This window comes from Ochotona curzoniae, unplaced genomic scaffold (genome assembly GCF_017591425.1).
Source record: "Ochotona curzoniae isolate NIBS_2020 unplaced genomic scaffold, NIBS_Ocur_1.0 scaffold_4701, whole genome shotgun sequence".
NCBI lineage: Eukaryota > Metazoa > Chordata > Mammalia > Lagomorpha > Ochotonidae > Ochotona > Ochotona curzoniae.
In genome coordinates, this window is record NW_024467122.1 from 50299213 (window position 1) to 50316396 (window position 17184).

General features: G+C 45.8%; 1 protein-coding gene across 3 annotated transcripts in view; it reads right to left on the reverse strand.

Moving 5' to 3' along the window:
- Nucleotides 1–17184, reverse strand: part of VPS39 (VPS39 subunit of HOPS complex) — a 45651-nt gene that overhangs the window by 19933 nt on the left and 8534 nt on the right. The window contains exons 3-9 of one of the 3 annotated variants that reach the window (XM_040968338.1): nucleotides 12936–12968; nucleotides 12028–12092; nucleotides 11662–11704; nucleotides 6088–6182; nucleotides 5565–5663; nucleotides 5105–5197; nucleotides 2293–2476 (exon numbers count right to left, since the gene is read on the reverse strand). In XM_040968338.1, the coding sequence (XP_040824272.1) occupies nucleotides 2293–2476; nucleotides 5105–5197; nucleotides 5565–5663; nucleotides 6088–6182; nucleotides 11662–11704; nucleotides 12028–12092; nucleotides 12936–12968 (612 nt within the window). The remainder of the gene's footprint in view (nucleotides 1–2292; nucleotides 2477–5104; nucleotides 5198–5564; nucleotides 5664–6087; nucleotides 6183–11661; nucleotides 11705–12027; nucleotides 12093–12935; nucleotides 12969–17184) is intronic. The other 2 variants (XM_040968339.1, XM_040968340.1) reach the window with 2 other exon arrangements.

A 17184-nucleotide genomic window follows, 5' to 3' on the forward strand; every position in this document is an offset into this window, starting at 1 on the left:
CCTTATTTTTAGCTTATGTTCCTGTTGTGGGTTTTCACAGGGAAGAGATGCAGAGTTCTATCCACTTGGGAAGTGAATCAATGAATGAAAGATCTTCATCTCTGTCTCTCCTTCTCTCTATATATCCGATTTTCTAAAAAAAATAAATCTTTTTAAAAACTGTATGCTGCAGGCCCGGCGCGGTGGTGCAGTGGTTAAAGTCCTCGCCTTGCATGCCCGGGATCTCATATGGGCACCGGTTCTAATCCCGGCAGCCCCGCTTCCCTTCCAGCTCCCTGCCTGTGGCCTGGGAAAGCAGTCGAGGACGGCCCAAGGCTTTGGGACCCTGCACCCGTGTGGGAGACCCGGAAGAGGCTCCTGGCTTCGGACCGGCATAGTATCGGTCGTTGCACTCACTTGGGGAGTGAATCATCGGACGGAAGATCTTCCTCTCTGTCTCTCCTCTCTGTATATCCGCCTTTCCAATGAAAAAATAATAAAAATAAATCTTTAAAAAAAAAACTGTATGCTGCTTTGTATTGGATATTTGATTTTCTTTTCATTGTTGGTATGATTTAGAAAAGTTAGTACAATTTATTTTTTTAAACATTTATCTATTTATCTGAAAGGTAGACTTACAGAGTAGGTAGCAAAAGAGAAATCTATCTTCCATCACTGGTTCATTCCCTAAATGGTTGTAAGGAGCAGGTCTGGGTCAGGAGCCAGAGACTCCACCTAAGCCTCCCAAATAGGTTCAGGGCCATATTCCACTGCTCTTCCCAGAACACTAACAAGGAGCTGCATCAGAAGTAGAGCAGCTAGGACTCAAACTTACACCCAGAGGGGATACCAGTATTGCAGTGGAGGGTGAACCTGCTACTTACAACACCCCAGGTTTGAACTAGCTCCACTTCTGAATCAGCTTCCTACCAAGAAGCCTTAGAAGGGAGCAGAAGGTGGCTCAAGTGTGTGAGTCCCTGACACCCGTGTGGGAAATCCAGACAGAACTCCTGTCTCCTGGCTGCAGCCTGGACCAGTCCTGCCTGTTGTGGCCATTTGGGGAGTAACCCACAGGATGGCAGTTTATATCTCTCTCCTGCTACATTTTAAACAAATTCATCTTTTTTAAAAACATAAGATTTCTTTCCCCTTGATAAAATCTGGACAACCTGAAAAAGTCTAATTTAATCTGAAAAAAAAAAAGAAAAGAAGGAAATCTGTGATTAGAAACCCTATGGTGGCCATCTCACTGTCCAATCCACCAATCTCTGACACCCACATAAATCTGTCTCTAAACTATAAAAACAAGAGCAATCATTGTGGCACAGTGGGTTAGGCTGTTGCCTGCAACACCAGCACTGAATATTGGAACAATGGTTCGAGTCTGGGTTGCTCTGCTTCTCATCTGGCTCCTAACAGGGCTAGGAAGGTAGCGGAAAATGACCCAAGTACTTGGGTTCCTGCCAGTTATATGGGAGATCGAGATCTCAATGGAGTTCTCAGCTACTGGCTTTGGCCTGGCTCAGTCTCAGCTGTTGTTGATATGTACGGGGAGTGAACCACAGGACAAAAGATCTGTCTCCCTTCTGCCCCTATGTTTTTCAAATATCTCTTTTTATAAAAGTCCATTCAATACTTACTTCTATACATTATAGGAATAAATAAAGAATTTCCACTAATATCTAAGTGAAGTCTATTTGGCAGAGGACATGATTAATCCCTAAAAAGAAAGTAGAAGTAAAAATAGCAGCATAAGCTGACTGGGGTGACGGACGGTGCTGGACCCTGTACTGGCAAGCACATAAGAATCAAGTCTGGGATCACCTCAGATGAAGTTTCATTGGAGATCCCTCCAAATGAACTGCGGATCTCAGAACCCCAGTGGATTGTTAATAGATTTCATCGTGCTTAGACGATGAGATTGGCAGCAATCCAGAATTGTTGAACTATCAAAACTGCTTGAGCAGGACCCTCAGAGTGCGCCCCACATCGGGGACCTGGGCTGGGTGGGATGCTGGATGTGGCTTCTCCCTTTGTTTCTCCCCTGACCCTAGATACAGGAAAAAAAAGTGATGATGTTAGTGTGTAAACAATGGTCTTACCCACTTTCCTGTAGTCCTTGACCCTTTGTACCCTAATCAACTAAGTAAGATTATTAAAAAAAAAAAGTTAAAAAACATTCAATGACCATAAAAAAATCATCCCCTTAAAATACTGGGAACTGACAGTGAATGACACATGGTAAAGCTGTCTGCAGAGTCTGGCAAGGGGATTCCATTCTGTGGGGAGGACCAGTGGTTCCTGGGGCCTCACCCATGGCCACGGGGATGTCTGTCCAGTTCAGGGCACATTTCTGTGTGCAGGTCCCCTCCTCATTGAGCACCACGGTGAGATCATCCTGACCCACGGCCACTTTTCTGTCCGCCAGGGGTGCAACTAAGGGCTCCAGCTGTTTTCCTGTTGGAAAGAGCTCTTTGATGGACCCCTTTCCGTCCACCTACAGGAAGACACACAGCAAGTCAACCAATATTCCCAGGCCAGGGTCATGAACAAGGCCTGGAAAAACCCAGATGAAACCACAAGCCTAGAGAAGCCCATATGTTTGGTTTGAAATAGGAAATACCTCTGAGCTTGTCATGAAAAACCTTGTTACCACAATAAAAAACCTGCTCTCTTTGTTTCTAACAGAGACAACAGAACCTGACCTGGCAAATGACAATGCCAAGTGCAGCGGAGAATGCAGAGCAGCTGGGATTCCCATTCACTACTGAAGGGAATGTACAACAGTATGGCCATTTTAAAACACCATTGTTAGAAACATCATAGGGTTTCTAATAATTTGCTGGATTATTAAAAGTTATAGACACTTCCACATGACATTGCAATCCCATTCCTGGGTATTTGCCCACCCAAAGAAATGAAAACTTAAGTCTACAGAAACATCTGTTGACATTTATAGCAGATTTCATTCATAATTACTGCAAATCAGAAACAATCTTACATGGTATCTCATGAATTGCTAAACAAACTGTGGCACATGCATACCACACAGACTACCACATATAGCCATTAAAAAATAACTTATTTATTTATACACAATGACATGGATGAAACTCAAATGTATTCTGCTAAGTGTGAATCCATTTACATAACATTCTGGAAAAAAATAGAATCATAAGATAGGAAGAATCAACTAAGGGCCAGTGTTACGGTGTAGGAAGTTAAGCCGCCACTTAGAATGCTGGCACTCTACACTGCAGCACTGGTTTGAATCCTGGTTGCTTGGTTTCCAATACATCTCCTTCCTAATGAGTGCTTGGAGGGCAGTGGGAAAAGGCCCAAGTAATTGAGATCCTGCCATTCAAGTGGGAGAACGGAAATGGAGTTCCTGGCACCCGGCTTTGACCTGGTAGAGCTCTGGCTATTGTAGCCATTTAGGGAGTTAAGCAGCAGATGGAAACTCGCTCTCTCTTGTCTCTCCCTCTTTGGTGCTTTTTCAAACAGATAAAATCATTAAAAATTCAATCAGTGGTTACCAGAGACTTGGGAGTAGGAGGAAGGGCAGGACTTGAAAAGCAGAGGATGAGGGAGAATTTCAGGGGGTGATAAAATTGTCCTGAATCTTGACTGCAGGGTTAGCTATGTTAACTCTAGACACTGGTCAAAAACATGGAACTTGACACCAAAAAGAATGATTTTTACTGTAATTTTACTGAATTGCCTGGTCCTAAAGTAGAATTTTCACTGGGTGAAGACCCCGCCCTCAACAAGGAGATGGCAGCCTCCTTGGGAGTCAGGGCACTGAGAATAGACTGCAACCTTGGCTCTATCTCCTGCCCTGGTGGACTTGTGTCAACACCTGCATGTCACACTGCACTTTGAGTTAGCTGACAGCAGGGACACCTCCAGGAATCATGATGTAAGTAAAGAGGGTCCAACCACAAGATTGGAACAAATGTGTTACTAAGAGCACATGATAGCAGAGTAGGCGGGTGGACAGAAACGCTTGCCAAATTGCCAAGTCTGGATGGGAGAGAGGGTGAGGAAGCCATGATTCAGATTACTCCAGGAAATGAGTGGCTGGAGCTATCCAGTCCACATACAGTGTGCACACTGGAAGGAGAATTAATAATGTCACAGATACCGAGCACTTAGGTTAAGAGGAAAAGCAAACTACAAAGCAATCTGTCTGATGTGTGTGAACATTGAGTATCATATTTGTATAAACAAACTGGAAGGACATATGCCAAAAGGGTTAACAGTGATTATTTCCTGTTGGGGAGATTATTATTTTCTGTATCTCCTTATTCTCTATAAAAAAAAATACATGTAGCTTAAAAAAATTTAATTATTTGAAAGTCAGAGTTAAAGAGAGAGAGACAGACAAATCTTCATCCATCACTAGATTACTCCCCAGATGGACACAATGGCTGGGATTGGGCCAGGCCAATTCCAGAAGCTAGGAGCTACTTCCAGGGCTCCCACACGGGTGGCAGGGTCCCAAACATTTGGGATATCTTTCATTGCTTTTTCCAGGCCATTGGCAGGGAGCTAGATTGGCAGTACAACAGCTGGGAGTTGAACCAATGCTCATATGGGATGCCAGCATTGTAAGTAGCTTAACCTGTTACTCCCATGACACCTGCCCTCATATGTGGCTTTTGAAATAAACATAAAAATAATTTGTAGTATATGTATAATAAAAGACTTGTAATAGCGAGGGGGCAAAAGACACAAAGTCTTAAAAATATTTGTGTTAGTACTAACATTAGTTTACAATTCCTGAGCACTGAACCTGGAAGCAGCAGGCCACTGAGAATGCCGTTGGACAAAGAACTGGTATAGATGACCTGTTCTAACACTTACTTGATGAGACTAAGTCATCAGCTACAGAACTCAAGGCTACTTTATCTGGCTTAAGTCACACAGATACTTTATTCATGGAAAATGCAGACAGAAAAAAAAAATAGTAATCTCAATAGCAAACGTCCTGTAATGCCAAAGCGCATCTCCTGAAGCACAGTTCATGACATTATCTTCTCCCTGAGACAAACTCATTTCCCCATGAGACAGAATCATTTCCCCAAGGTAAACTGAGAATGCCTGCAAGATGCTAAGCTTTTACCCGTATCAAGTAGTAGTCTCTCTTGAAGCCCACACAGATGGAATTTTCACACCATGCCATGGACTTGGGCACATCTGGTACACTGAAGTCCCCCTGAAGAAAGACAGCAAGAGTTCAACTGAAAACACACTGGAAGCAAAAAGTCACAACTCTGCAAAACCACCTTCCCCTCTCATCGCAGGGCAACTCTCCAAGCATGAGGCTAGGGAGGCAGCTCTAACAAAAACATGTCACACATGAACTGGTCCACTTGGGAAAGGTGAACACTCCTTTTGAAACAAACAAGTCTCCGGTGGACACAGAATGGGCCCAAGGGATCTCAAACAGATGCTGGTTTCCTACCAGGATATCTGTATATGGATACAGCTAGACTCCCAAACTTCCCTGTAGCTTAGTGGGCTGTGGGCCAAGCACAGCAGTAGTTCCACCCAAGTCAGAGGCTGGACCCAATGGGACTGACCTGCAATTCATGAAACTCCCTGTCCTTCCAGAAGTAGAGCTGCAGCTTCTTTTTCACGGCCACACACATCCGTAGCACCTCCTCACCGGTGTCTGTGTGCTGGCAAGAGACATCGCAAGCAGATGAGGAAGGGCACATGAGGATGCCATACCTGACAGTAGGGCGGGGCGGGTTGGGTCCTTGCTTGCAATAGGACCAAATGGAAAATCCTCTGAGTACAAAGTCAGGCTGCCAGGAACACCTTCCCACCACCATCTTGTGCATGCCAAGCATCTCTACCCTTTTTCTTGCTCCCTGCCTCAGGCCATGTGCTACTCTCACTCGCATGCACACAGGATATGAGGATACATCAGCTTCACATGACACACAAGGGGAGAATTTCTCTAACATAACCCAACGGCAAATGTCCATTTGGAGTCCCTATTGGGCGGGGCTTGTCACTGTTATCCTTCCCTTCCAATGCAAGGCGTGAAGATGGCACAGAGTACAACACACAGCCATGTCTCACCTTGCACACACTTACCTGGAGGTCACAAGTGAACAGTGATGCTCCCTTCGCCTTGGAAACCGTAGTGATTTGCTGAAATGTCAACAGGTCATGGACATAGATGTTGTTTTCTGTTTGGGAGGAGATAAAATATCATTACTAAATATCAGTAATGAAAAAAAAAGAAGTAACTGTGAAGTGGTGTTAACTTTGAGGTCAAGATACTGGTGAAGATGTTGTGTCCCACACTGGAGTGCATCTGGTTTTAAAAGAACCAAAGGGCGCATACTGGTTAAAGACAGACCCTATGTTTTGCCAACAGCGATTCATTCTGGGATAAATATTTAAGAGGTTATCTAGTCTTCTGAACTTAAGTATTTTATACCTTAAAAATCTACCCTTGTGGGAGGCTGGGTGGGGCTTGTCCCTTTATTCCACCCCCCCCCCAAACCCCAGATACAGGGAAAAAAGAGCAACAGAGAGAGAATGTGGAAACAATGGATTTACCCACTTTCCTGTAGTTCTTGGCCCTTTGTGCCCTAATCAACTATTAAAGATTATCAAAATGAAATAATTACAAAAAAAAAATCTACCCTGTCTGGGCCTGGCACAGTAGCCTAGCCTAGAGGTTAAAGTCCTTGCCTTGTTCGCTCCAGGATCCCATATGGGCGTCGGTACTAATACCAGTGGCCCCTCTTCCTATCCAGCTCCCTGCTTGTGGCTTGGGAAAGCAGCTGAGGACAGCCCAAAGCCTTGGGACCCTGCACCTGTGTGGGAGACCCAAAAGACGCTCCAGGTTCCTGGCTTCAGATTGGCTCAGCTCTGGCCATTGCAGCCGCTTGGGGAATGACTCAATGGACGGAAGATCTTCCTCTCTGTCCCTCCTCTTCCCTGAATATCTGCCTTTCAAATATAAATAAAAATAGTGTTCAGCTGTGGGGTTGGGGCAAAAGCAGTTCCCTGCAGTGTGGCAGCTGCAGTGTGCAGTGTGGCAGTCCTAGGTTTGGGCAGCCTCGCACCACCTGGTGAGCTCGCTGCCCAGTGGCAAGCTTTGGGGTTTTTAGGACATGTAATTGCTGCCCAGAGACACCCATTGCTAAGGCTAATGTGAGTGTAGATGAGGAATGAATTCTGGGTGATTCACAGCAACGGAGTCACAGAACTTTCTGGCAATTGTGGGGACTGAGACCTGGTGTTTTGGAAGAGAGAGTCCATAAGATCTATTTGGGCCAGACTGATTCACCAGCCCAGATGGGAATCCTGAGATGGGCCGTTAGCGTAGACAGACCATCACTGACTGCCACACGCCAGTCCACAAGAAAGCTATGGATGGGGTCCCATCTGGCAGGGCTAGGAACCAGTACCTGACTGAGTGGTCGAACAGTGGATGGGTCACACTTAGCAGGGTCAAGACACTAACCAGCATACGAGAGAACGAGGTCCGGGGGTAGATTCTGTGGGGGAAGTGTGGGCACAACCCTGTGGAAATACAAGTCCCGCTGGTTAGTTCACGAGCTGGGGTGGCGATGGGCTGAGCTACATGTGGCCATCGAACCTGCCATCCCTTATGGGTAAAGGAACTGACAACAGTCTGGTCAGGTCAAGGCAGTAGTACACAAATGTGCATCCTAAAATGGGATATGGGGTGGGCTGAGCTACAACTGGAAGGGGGCAGATCGGGCAGGGCTGAGCAAAAATCAACTCACAAGGAAGAACAGAAATCAGGATGGAGTGCAGGTCATGCCAAACTAGGCTCTTACACCAACTAGTCTGCATGAGAGAGGGATATTAGGCCACAGCATCGAAGGCAAAGGCTGAGACAGGTGAGGGACTAAGCCAACTGGGTCAGAACAACCACTGGCACACGTGTAATATAGGGCTGGGAATAGGCTGGGTTGGGGAGCTGTAAGAGTACGCCCATGCTGGGCTGGGGTTCCCACGGAAGAGTGCGGGGGCCAGAGTTGGGGGCTGCATTCTGGTCTGGATATGGCTGCAATCTCCCTTAGCAAAAGTGTAAACTGGTGCTGGGTACACCTAGCTGGGCTAGACACCAGCACCATCTGGTGCTCTGGAGAACCTGGGTATATGTAGGATGAACTAGGCTAGGCCCCTGCCCCAAATGAGCCATGTGTGAGCAGTGTCTGGGTATGGACAAGCCTTGACTGGGGTGGAATATGCAACAGTAAGAACCAGAATGGATTGAAGGCCAGCAAGGATGGCTGGCCCATGGACCCACCAATATGCACAAGATCTTGCATAGGGAGAGGTTCTGATGGAAGAGCTTGGGAATCTTCTCTGTTGGGACACAGTCCCTGCGGGTGAGCACAAGAACAATGATAGGGAGGAACCCAAACCAGGCCAGAGAAAGATACCCACCGTCATACATTTGGCATAGGAGAAGGCTGAACCCGTTCACATCACCCACTGGCGAATCTGAGCACCAGAATAGAGTGTGGGTCAGGCCAGGTTCAGTTGTGACACAAACTAGTACACATTACAGAATGCCAAGGTGAGGTGAGCCATACCAGATGTGGCCGCAGAGCCCAAACAGCACACGTGAGAACCAGAGAGGGAGGGGGCAAAGCCGGTAGGGGGAATGTAGGCTCCCCTGCTGGACAACCACTCCCACTGAAGAACATGAGTTGGGATGGGGACAGACCAGACCAGGCAGGGCTGCAACACCTGTGGGCATCATGTAAGCTAGATCAGGAAAAAGCCTGGTTGGGCTGCCTGATCTGACTGGTGCAAGAAAAAATTAGAGTGGGTGTGGGTTGGTTGGGCTTTGCCACAGCATCAGCTGGCAGAGGCTGGCACTAGGAGCTAATTTTGTTAAGTCAAATGCCAGAACCACCTGGAGAGTGCATAATCTGGGAGTGGGAATAGCCTAGCAGGGAAATAGTGGACACCTCCCTCTTGGGTACCACTCCCACCGGGAAGCATGAAAACCAGGACAAGGGCAGGGGTGGCTAGACAGAAAGGAGCCTGCCAGTATGTGTGTGGGCTGAAAAGTAGGGTTAGTTGGGTTTAACTAGGCTTCAATGCCCATTGACATATACGAAAGCTAAATGGGATATGGGACAGTCTGAACAAGTCTGTGGTACATACTGGCAAGCATGGGAACCAGGGTAGGGGGCAGGCCTGGTAGGGGTTATGGGAGTTGCCCCAACTAGGCTGCAGCTCCCACTGGTTTGCTTGAGGGCCGAGCATGAAGTGGGCAGGATTGGGTTGGACTGCAACAACCACTGGCTCATGCGGAAGACAGGGCTGGAAACAGAAATGACCTAGCAATTGCAAGGACCAGCATGTATATAAGCTGATTGGGTTGACGGATAGTGCCGGACCCTGTACTGGCAAGCACACATAAGAATCAAGTCTGGGATCACCTCAGATGAAGTTTTATTGGAGATCCCTCCAACTGAACTGCTGGTCTCAGAACCCCAACCATGAATAGACTATGTCAGCCAGAGGATTGTAAACAGATTTCATTGTGCTTGAAATGGCAAGACTAGCAGCAATTCAGAACTGTTGAACTATCAAAACTGCTTGAACAGGACCCTCAGAGTGTGCCCCACATCGGGGACCTGGGATGGGTGGGAGGCTGGGGTTGGGCTTCTCTCTTTGTTTCTCCCCTGACCCTAGATACAGGAAAAAAAGTGATGATGTTAGTGTGTAAACAATGGTCTTACCCACTTTCCTGTAGCCCTTGACTCTTTGTACCCTAATCAACTATGCAAGAATTAAAAAAAAAATGTGAATAAAAAAAATTTTAAAGCCTGTAAAAAAAAATTAATAAATCTACCCTATCCAGGATAAAAAAAATTCTTCCACTTCCAAAGTACATTTACACGTTGAAGATCTGTAGCATAATGCTTGTATAAGTTTCCAATGAAAAGGAAATCTACAATTGTGTCCAAACCCACAGCAAAGATTTATTTACAGATTTATTTATTTCATTGAGCTCTTTTTTTTTTGCTGCTTCACTCCCCAAATGCCCTCAACGGCTGGAGCTGGGTCAGGCCAAAGTTGGAAAGCAGGAGCCCAATCCAGGAATACGCTGGATAGTGGACGTAGGCACTCCAATGTGGGACACAGCACGCTCAGCAGCACTTTAACCCCTGGGACAAACACCACCTTTACATCTAGTTCTCATTATGACCATTTGACCATTTGAGTTATCTTAAATGTTCACCTAGATAACCTACAAACTGACTTCAAAATGATCCTACCATTTGGGCCTGGGGCTGAAGACTAGAGTGTGTGTCAATTTCCAGTCCTCTGCATGTCAAGAAAAGGCCTCACGGTTGTGCTTCACAAAACCATAGCTTTTTTTAAAAAAAAGATTCATTTATTTTTATTGCAAAGTCAGATATACAGAGAAGAGAAGGGACAGAGAAGAAGATCTTCCATCTGACGAATCACTTCCCAAGTGACTGCAATGGCCAGTGGTACACCGAACTGAAGCCAGGAGCCAGGAGCATCTTCCAGGTTTCCCACACGGTTGCAGGGTGCCAAGGCCTTGGGCTGTCCTTGAATGCTTTCCCAGGCCACATGCAGGGAACCAATGGGAAGCGGGGCTACTGGGATTAGAACCGACACCCATTCGGGATCCCAGCGCATTCAAGGTGAGGACTTCAGCTGCTAGGCCATCACAATGGGCACTAAAACCATGTCTTTTATAACAAGATCCTGAATAGCCTGGCCCTGTCTGGTCTTTGACCTACTATCCACCATTTTCCATCATGTATCCTAAATCTGGTCCAGTCAACTTGCCGCCAGGAACGACAGACAGAAGGGCCTTTGCTCATATTGTTTGCTCTCTGCCTATGTCTCCCTTCCTCTTGAATTCTGGTTATCCGCTAGACAATTCAGTCCTTCCCATTACTAAGATCTCACGATGCGTTTTGTAACTCTTCACTGTAAGCCACTATATTGTATCATGATTACTAACTTATTTCAGTCTTCATGATCAGAACACAAGTAACACAGACAGAAACCATGTTGCACTGAACTTGATACTCCAAGGTCTAGTCTACATTCTGCAAAGAGTAGGGCTTAATATATGAATAGAAACGTCTTGCAGGGCCCAACGCGATAGCTCAGTGGTTAAAGTTCTCACCTTGCACCCACAGGGATCCCATATGGGTGCTGGTTCACGTCCCGGCAGCCCCCGTTTCCCATCCAGCTCCCTGCTTGTGACCTGGGAAAACAGCTGAGGACGGATCAAAGCCTTGGGACCCTGCACCCGCATGGGAGACCTGGAAGAGGCTTTGGTCTCCTGGCTTCACATCAGCGCAGCTCCAGTCATTGCACGCACTTGGGGAATGAATCAATGGACAAAAGATCTTCCACTCCGTTTCTGCTACTCTCTGTATGTCTAACTTTGCAATAAAAATAAATAAATCTTTGAAAAAAAATAAACTTGTTGCAGAGTAGAGTTCAAGTTCATAAGCGATGCTGTTGTCTTTTATCCTCATGCATCCTGCTGCATGTGGTTTGAAACATGTTAGTACAGTGCTAAGTAACTAACAAACTAATCACTACAGAGTTAATGAGGGGGTCACAGCTTTTATTTTCTGACACATGAAATACAAATGCAACCCCTTTCCTTACCTAACAAGCTGACCAGAATCTTAAACTGGGAAACCACATGGATCTGGAAAAACAGCACATCATAAGGCCCAATTAGACACTTTTTTTACAAAGCTTAGCAAACATTCATTTAAGAACAGTAGTAAAAAGAGACTAACAGCTCTGTGCCAGTTCTGAAGATCTGACTTGTTAATGTCAGTCACAATTTCTTCTTTGGAAAAGAGGATCTCAGGCACATGGCAGGTGGGGAAAAGAGGCCTGCATAAATCAAGTACAGAGAAGAGGACTCAAACAACTAACAGGCAACATTACCAAAGTTCCAACTGGGGGTGGGGTGGGGGAGTGCCATGAGTATGACACTCTTGTGAAACCACCATCACTGCCTACCTGCTGAATCTTTTTGGAGAAGTTCTTATTGGATTTCTCAAGTGTCACTTCAAACCTGTTGCAACCTAGAGAGAAGAAATAAACAAGTACAGTTTCAAACACAGGAATACGCACAGAAACTAAACACAGTGAGAATACTGTTCTCTTAGAGCAACCTTCATTATTTGCCTATCAAGACTAGAAATTGCAGATCTAAAATAGGCAGCTGCTTTACTGAGCATGGTAAAGTGCTTCAACTTCAATTTTGTTATCACTATTATTATATTAATTTGAGAGGGAGACAGGAGGAAGGAAAGAAAGAGAGAGGATAGAAGGGGAAGGGAAGGAAGAAAGAGGAGGCGATACAGAGAGCTCCCATGCACTGGCTCATTCCTTCAGTGTGGCGAGGGCTGGGCCAGGCCAAAGCTGGGAAGTGAGAACGCAATCTAGGTCTTCCACAAGGTGGCAGAAACCCAACTACTTGAGCCATCACACTGGCTTTTAGTGTCCACCTTAGCAGGAAGCTTGAGTTGGAAGGCAGGCATGGACACTAAAGCTGACACACCAAGGTGAGATAAAGGAGTGGGTTAAGCGGCATCTCAACCACTAGATCAAACAGCTTCGATTCAACTCCAACTTCAAACCCGAGTTTCACCTATCTTCACTCAGCATCAGCAAAAAGGATTCCACAAAGCTGAATCAAGCTGCAAGGTACTTGTGAACCTGTAACTCCCGATTCTATGCAACAAGTCTGTCAGTCAAGGGTTCACAGGAAAAGCGGAAAGCACAATAATCTAATGTAAGAGTTGAAGTGCTGTCAGACAGAGATCAACAGAGTCCCAGCACTGCCCTATGTCCTACATTGTGCAGGCACAGCAAACACTCCACCCCAGCTCCAGAGCTGGGCAACGGAAGGCATCTACACTTACTGCCACTTCCAGGTGCTGCCACGTCTGCCGGCACTGTTATAGAAGGGGGGGAAGATATTTATTTACCACAGAAGCACATGGAATCAACCTTGCCAGAGGTGACAAAATAGTCACTCTCAAAGTTACCAAAGAAGTAAAAAGAAAAGAAAAGAAAAAAAAAGAATGACGATCATAGAAACAACAGTAGCTGTCATTAGTCAATAACTAGGTATCAAATTTGGGGTTACTTTTCTTAACTGGAAAGAGAGTAAGAAAAAAAAGGAGGAGGAGGAGTGGAGGAGGAAAAATGAGGCAGAGATACAGAGAGCGGGATACAGAGAAGGGGGGAAAGAGGGAAATACTTCCCACCCACTGGTTCATCGTCCAAACGGCCTGCAGCAGCTGAGGCTGGGCCAGGCTGAAGTCAGAATTCTCCCACGTGGGTGACAGCGATCAAAGTCCCGAGTCATCACCTACTGCCTCCCAGGGTGCACATCGGCAAGAAACTGTCATTAAAAGTGCAGCTGGGACTTGCTAACCCTGGCACTTTGATATGGGACACAGGCATCCTAACCAGTGTCTTTTTGTTGTTGCTGTTCACCATCTTTCTGGTCCTAACACATGCGTTCATGCTCCATGTTTTTATTAAATGAGTTCACCTTCTAATTCAAATTTTCCATGTATACTTTGAGGTACTCTTTTTATTTTTCAAGATTTATTTATTCATTTATTTATATTGGAAAGGCAGATAGACATAGAGAAGGAGACAGTGGCCCTAATGGCCAGAACTGAGCTGATCTGAAGCCAGGAGCCTAGAGCCCTTTCTTGGGTCTCCTATACGGGCACAGGGTCCCAAAGCCCTGAGCTGTCCTCCACTGCTTTCCCAAGCTCCAAGCAGGGAGCTGGATGGGAAGTGGAGCAGCCGGGATTAGAACAAGCAGCCATATGGGATCCTGGTGGATGTAAGGCAAGGATTTAACTACTAGGCTATCACACTGGGCCCCTAAGCAGTGTCTTAACTACCGCACCAAATGCCCACCCGTGAAGAACTCGAATATTTCCTGTTCTCTCAGTTCCTCTCAAGAAGTAGGTATTATTATTCCAAGTCCATATCTTAGGGGCTGAGGGGCCAAGCAGTTAGCGAGCAGCCAGAGACACAATCTGCATGTTGATGCAGAGTGGCCCAAAGCCTGGCTCTGAGCCCACACAGCATGGAATCAGATGGATGGGAGTGGAACAGCCAGAGCACGAACCAGAACCCATATGAGATCCTGGTAGCTGCAAGGCGAGGACTTAGCCACTAGGCTACCACGCTGGGCCCACAAAACTCTTTTAATGTCTAGCTTACTACGAGAACTAAAGTTCAGCATTGTGGTAGAATGCCACCTACAATACTGGCATCCCCTTGTGGGCACAGATTCAAGTCCTGGCTGCTCCACTTCTAATCCAGCTCCCTGGGAAAGCAGTAGAAGATATCCCAAGTGTTTGGGACACTGTAGCCATGGTAGGAGACCTGCAGGAAGCTCTTGGCTTCAGTTTGGCTCAGCCTAAGCTGCTTGGGCCATTTGGGGAGCAAATCAGCTGACGGAAGATTTCTTTCTCTCTCCCTCTCTCTCTGTAACTCTGCTTTTTCAAATAAACAACTAACAGTTAGTCATAATTTCAAGCAAACGCAATCCTCCATGAGGAAAAAGTAACTCAGACAACGGCACAAGGCCTTCTTGCCAGCACAGCCCCCAGACCTCACACCTGGCACCCAGCACAAGTGCTTCATGTATACCTCCCATTGAATCAGTAAAAAGATGTGACCCAGAAGGTGAATGATCTTTCTCTTCGTAAATCTGCCTTTCCAAAAATAAATAAATAAATATTTTTAAAAAGGAAAAGAGAGTGCAAAAGGAAAAACATTAAAAAAACAAAAGTCCAGGCCACAGGGCAGGTTAATCCTACATCTCATATGGTGCTGGTTCGTGTCCCAACTGCTCCTCTTCTGACCCAGCTCCTTGCCTCTGGCCAGGGAAAGCAACGAAGGCTGGCCCCAATGCCTTGCGACCCTGCACGCGTGTGAGAAACAAGGAGGCTCTAGGTTCCAGACCAGCCCAGCTCTGGACATTGTGGCCATTTGGGGAACAAAGAAGAGGATGGAAGACCTTTCTCTCTCTCTCTATCTTTCCCTCTCCCCCTCTCTGTAAAATCTGCCTTTCAGATAAATAAATAAGTGAATAGATCTTAAAAAATAAAAAAGAAAGATGTGTCACCACAGGTCTAAATAGCACTAAATTAGTAATTTTTACTCCTCTGTCAAGAACATTCTTGACTAAAACATGGAGTAAAACTCCTCTGTTGGAAGAGTGGTGAAGCCTACAGACATTTCTAAGCCAAGGGCAGCTGGCTCAAATCAGAACAGACAGCAGAGCCCCTAGTCCCACTCTTTCTCTGACACCTGTCACTCCCCCCCCTTTCCTCAGAAAGACAATCTAGTTGCTGCCCTATCTCAAAAATCTCAAGTCTAGAAACCAACTCAGTCCTGGGACTGATTCACAGAGGCCCAGGTCTACTACTGGGCCACATCAGTTCAGAGAGGAGTGAGCAGTAGCCTGTTTCCTAAGAATACAGGGAGAAGTGCAGTTTCCAATCAGAGTCTGCTTTATTGTCTAAGATGTGTTGGTTAGTTAAGCCATTCGAGTTAAACAGGGGAAAACTGGGACCCAGAAAAAATGAACTTGTCAGAGGTCACATGATGAATCAATCACAGGACAAGAAATAACCAGCCCTTCCTTAGACCAGGGATCCAAGTCGCTTAACATGAGCATCACCAGTTTGAGTCTACACTGTGTTGAAAGATCCAAATTTATAATCTAGTTTTCCATTCCTCACCACTTGGATTTGAGCCCATTGCAGACAAAAACATTGATTAAAAATGCTGAGTTAAATCAATCAGAAACTCAAAATTTCTAAAATTGTTGACCAGGTAGATGTCACAGAATACAAATATTCTAGCTCTGGGTACTAAAAAGTTAAACCAAGAATCATCCAAGCAAAACCAAGGCCACTGTGTGCTTAATATCAGATAATGGAACATGGCCTTCTTCATTCATTTACCTGTTATCAAGGACTGCTTTTTTTTTTTTAAAGATTTATTTTTATTATTTTTTATTGGAAAGGCGGATATTCAGAGAGGAAATACAGAGAGGAAGATCTTCCATCCGATGATTCACTCCCCAAGTGAGCCGCAACGGGTCGATACTATGCCGATCCAAAGCCAGGAGCCTCTTCCGGGTCTCCCACGCGGGTGCAGGGTCCCAAAGCTTTGGGCCGTCCTCGACTGCCTTCCCAGGCCACAGGCAGGGAGCTGGAAGGGAAGCGGGGCTGCCGGGATAGAACTGGCGCCCGTAAGGGATCCCGGGCGTGCAAGGCGAGGACCTTTAACCACTTGCGCCACCGCGCCGGGCCCTCAAGGACTGCTTTTAAGCCTTCATGGCTGAGCTGTGGGGAGACAACAGAGATATCCTATAGCCTGAAAAGCCTAGCATATTTACCATTTGGAGCATTTTTAAAACAAGGCTGTTGATTCTTCAATGGAAACTGGAAAAACCTAGAAATGAAATCAATTCTTTGTTTGGCTCTATGATTTTGCTGCTTGTCCCACTATAGAACTATCCCGGAAGGCTTTCCTCTTTTTCCATGGCATTTTTACTCCAGCTTCCAAAAAGAGGGTTCTACTTCCATTTAAGCAAGTTACTTTGCAAATACAACTGGGCTGAAAGCTGTGAGGCTGCTGGTTTTGTAGGACTAACATAGCTGACCAATGACAATGGGGCTCAGCCTACTCTGGAACTGGCAACAGATTTGTATGGACTATGATTCCGGGAACAGTGCCAAACACATTAGTTTTCCATGCAGAAAGCATATAAATAAAATTAAGAAACTTTTTCTCCTTTTTTCCCTAATTAAAGACATACTCTAAGAGAACATATTTTGGGGCTAGTGCTGTGTCCTACTAAAGCTACCACTTGTGGTGCCAGCATCACATATGGATGCTACTTTTAGTCCTGGCTGCTCCACGTCTGATCAAGGTCTCTGTTACGGCTTGGGAAAAGCAGCAAAAGAGATCCAAGTAATTCGCCCCTGCCACCCACATGAGAGACTGGATGAAGCTCCTGAGTCCTGAGCCTGTTGTCACCTCTGGGGAGTAAACCAGCAGATGGAAAATCCCTCTTTCTTTCTATAATTCATTCAAACAAATAAATAAATCCTTAAAAAAAAAAGA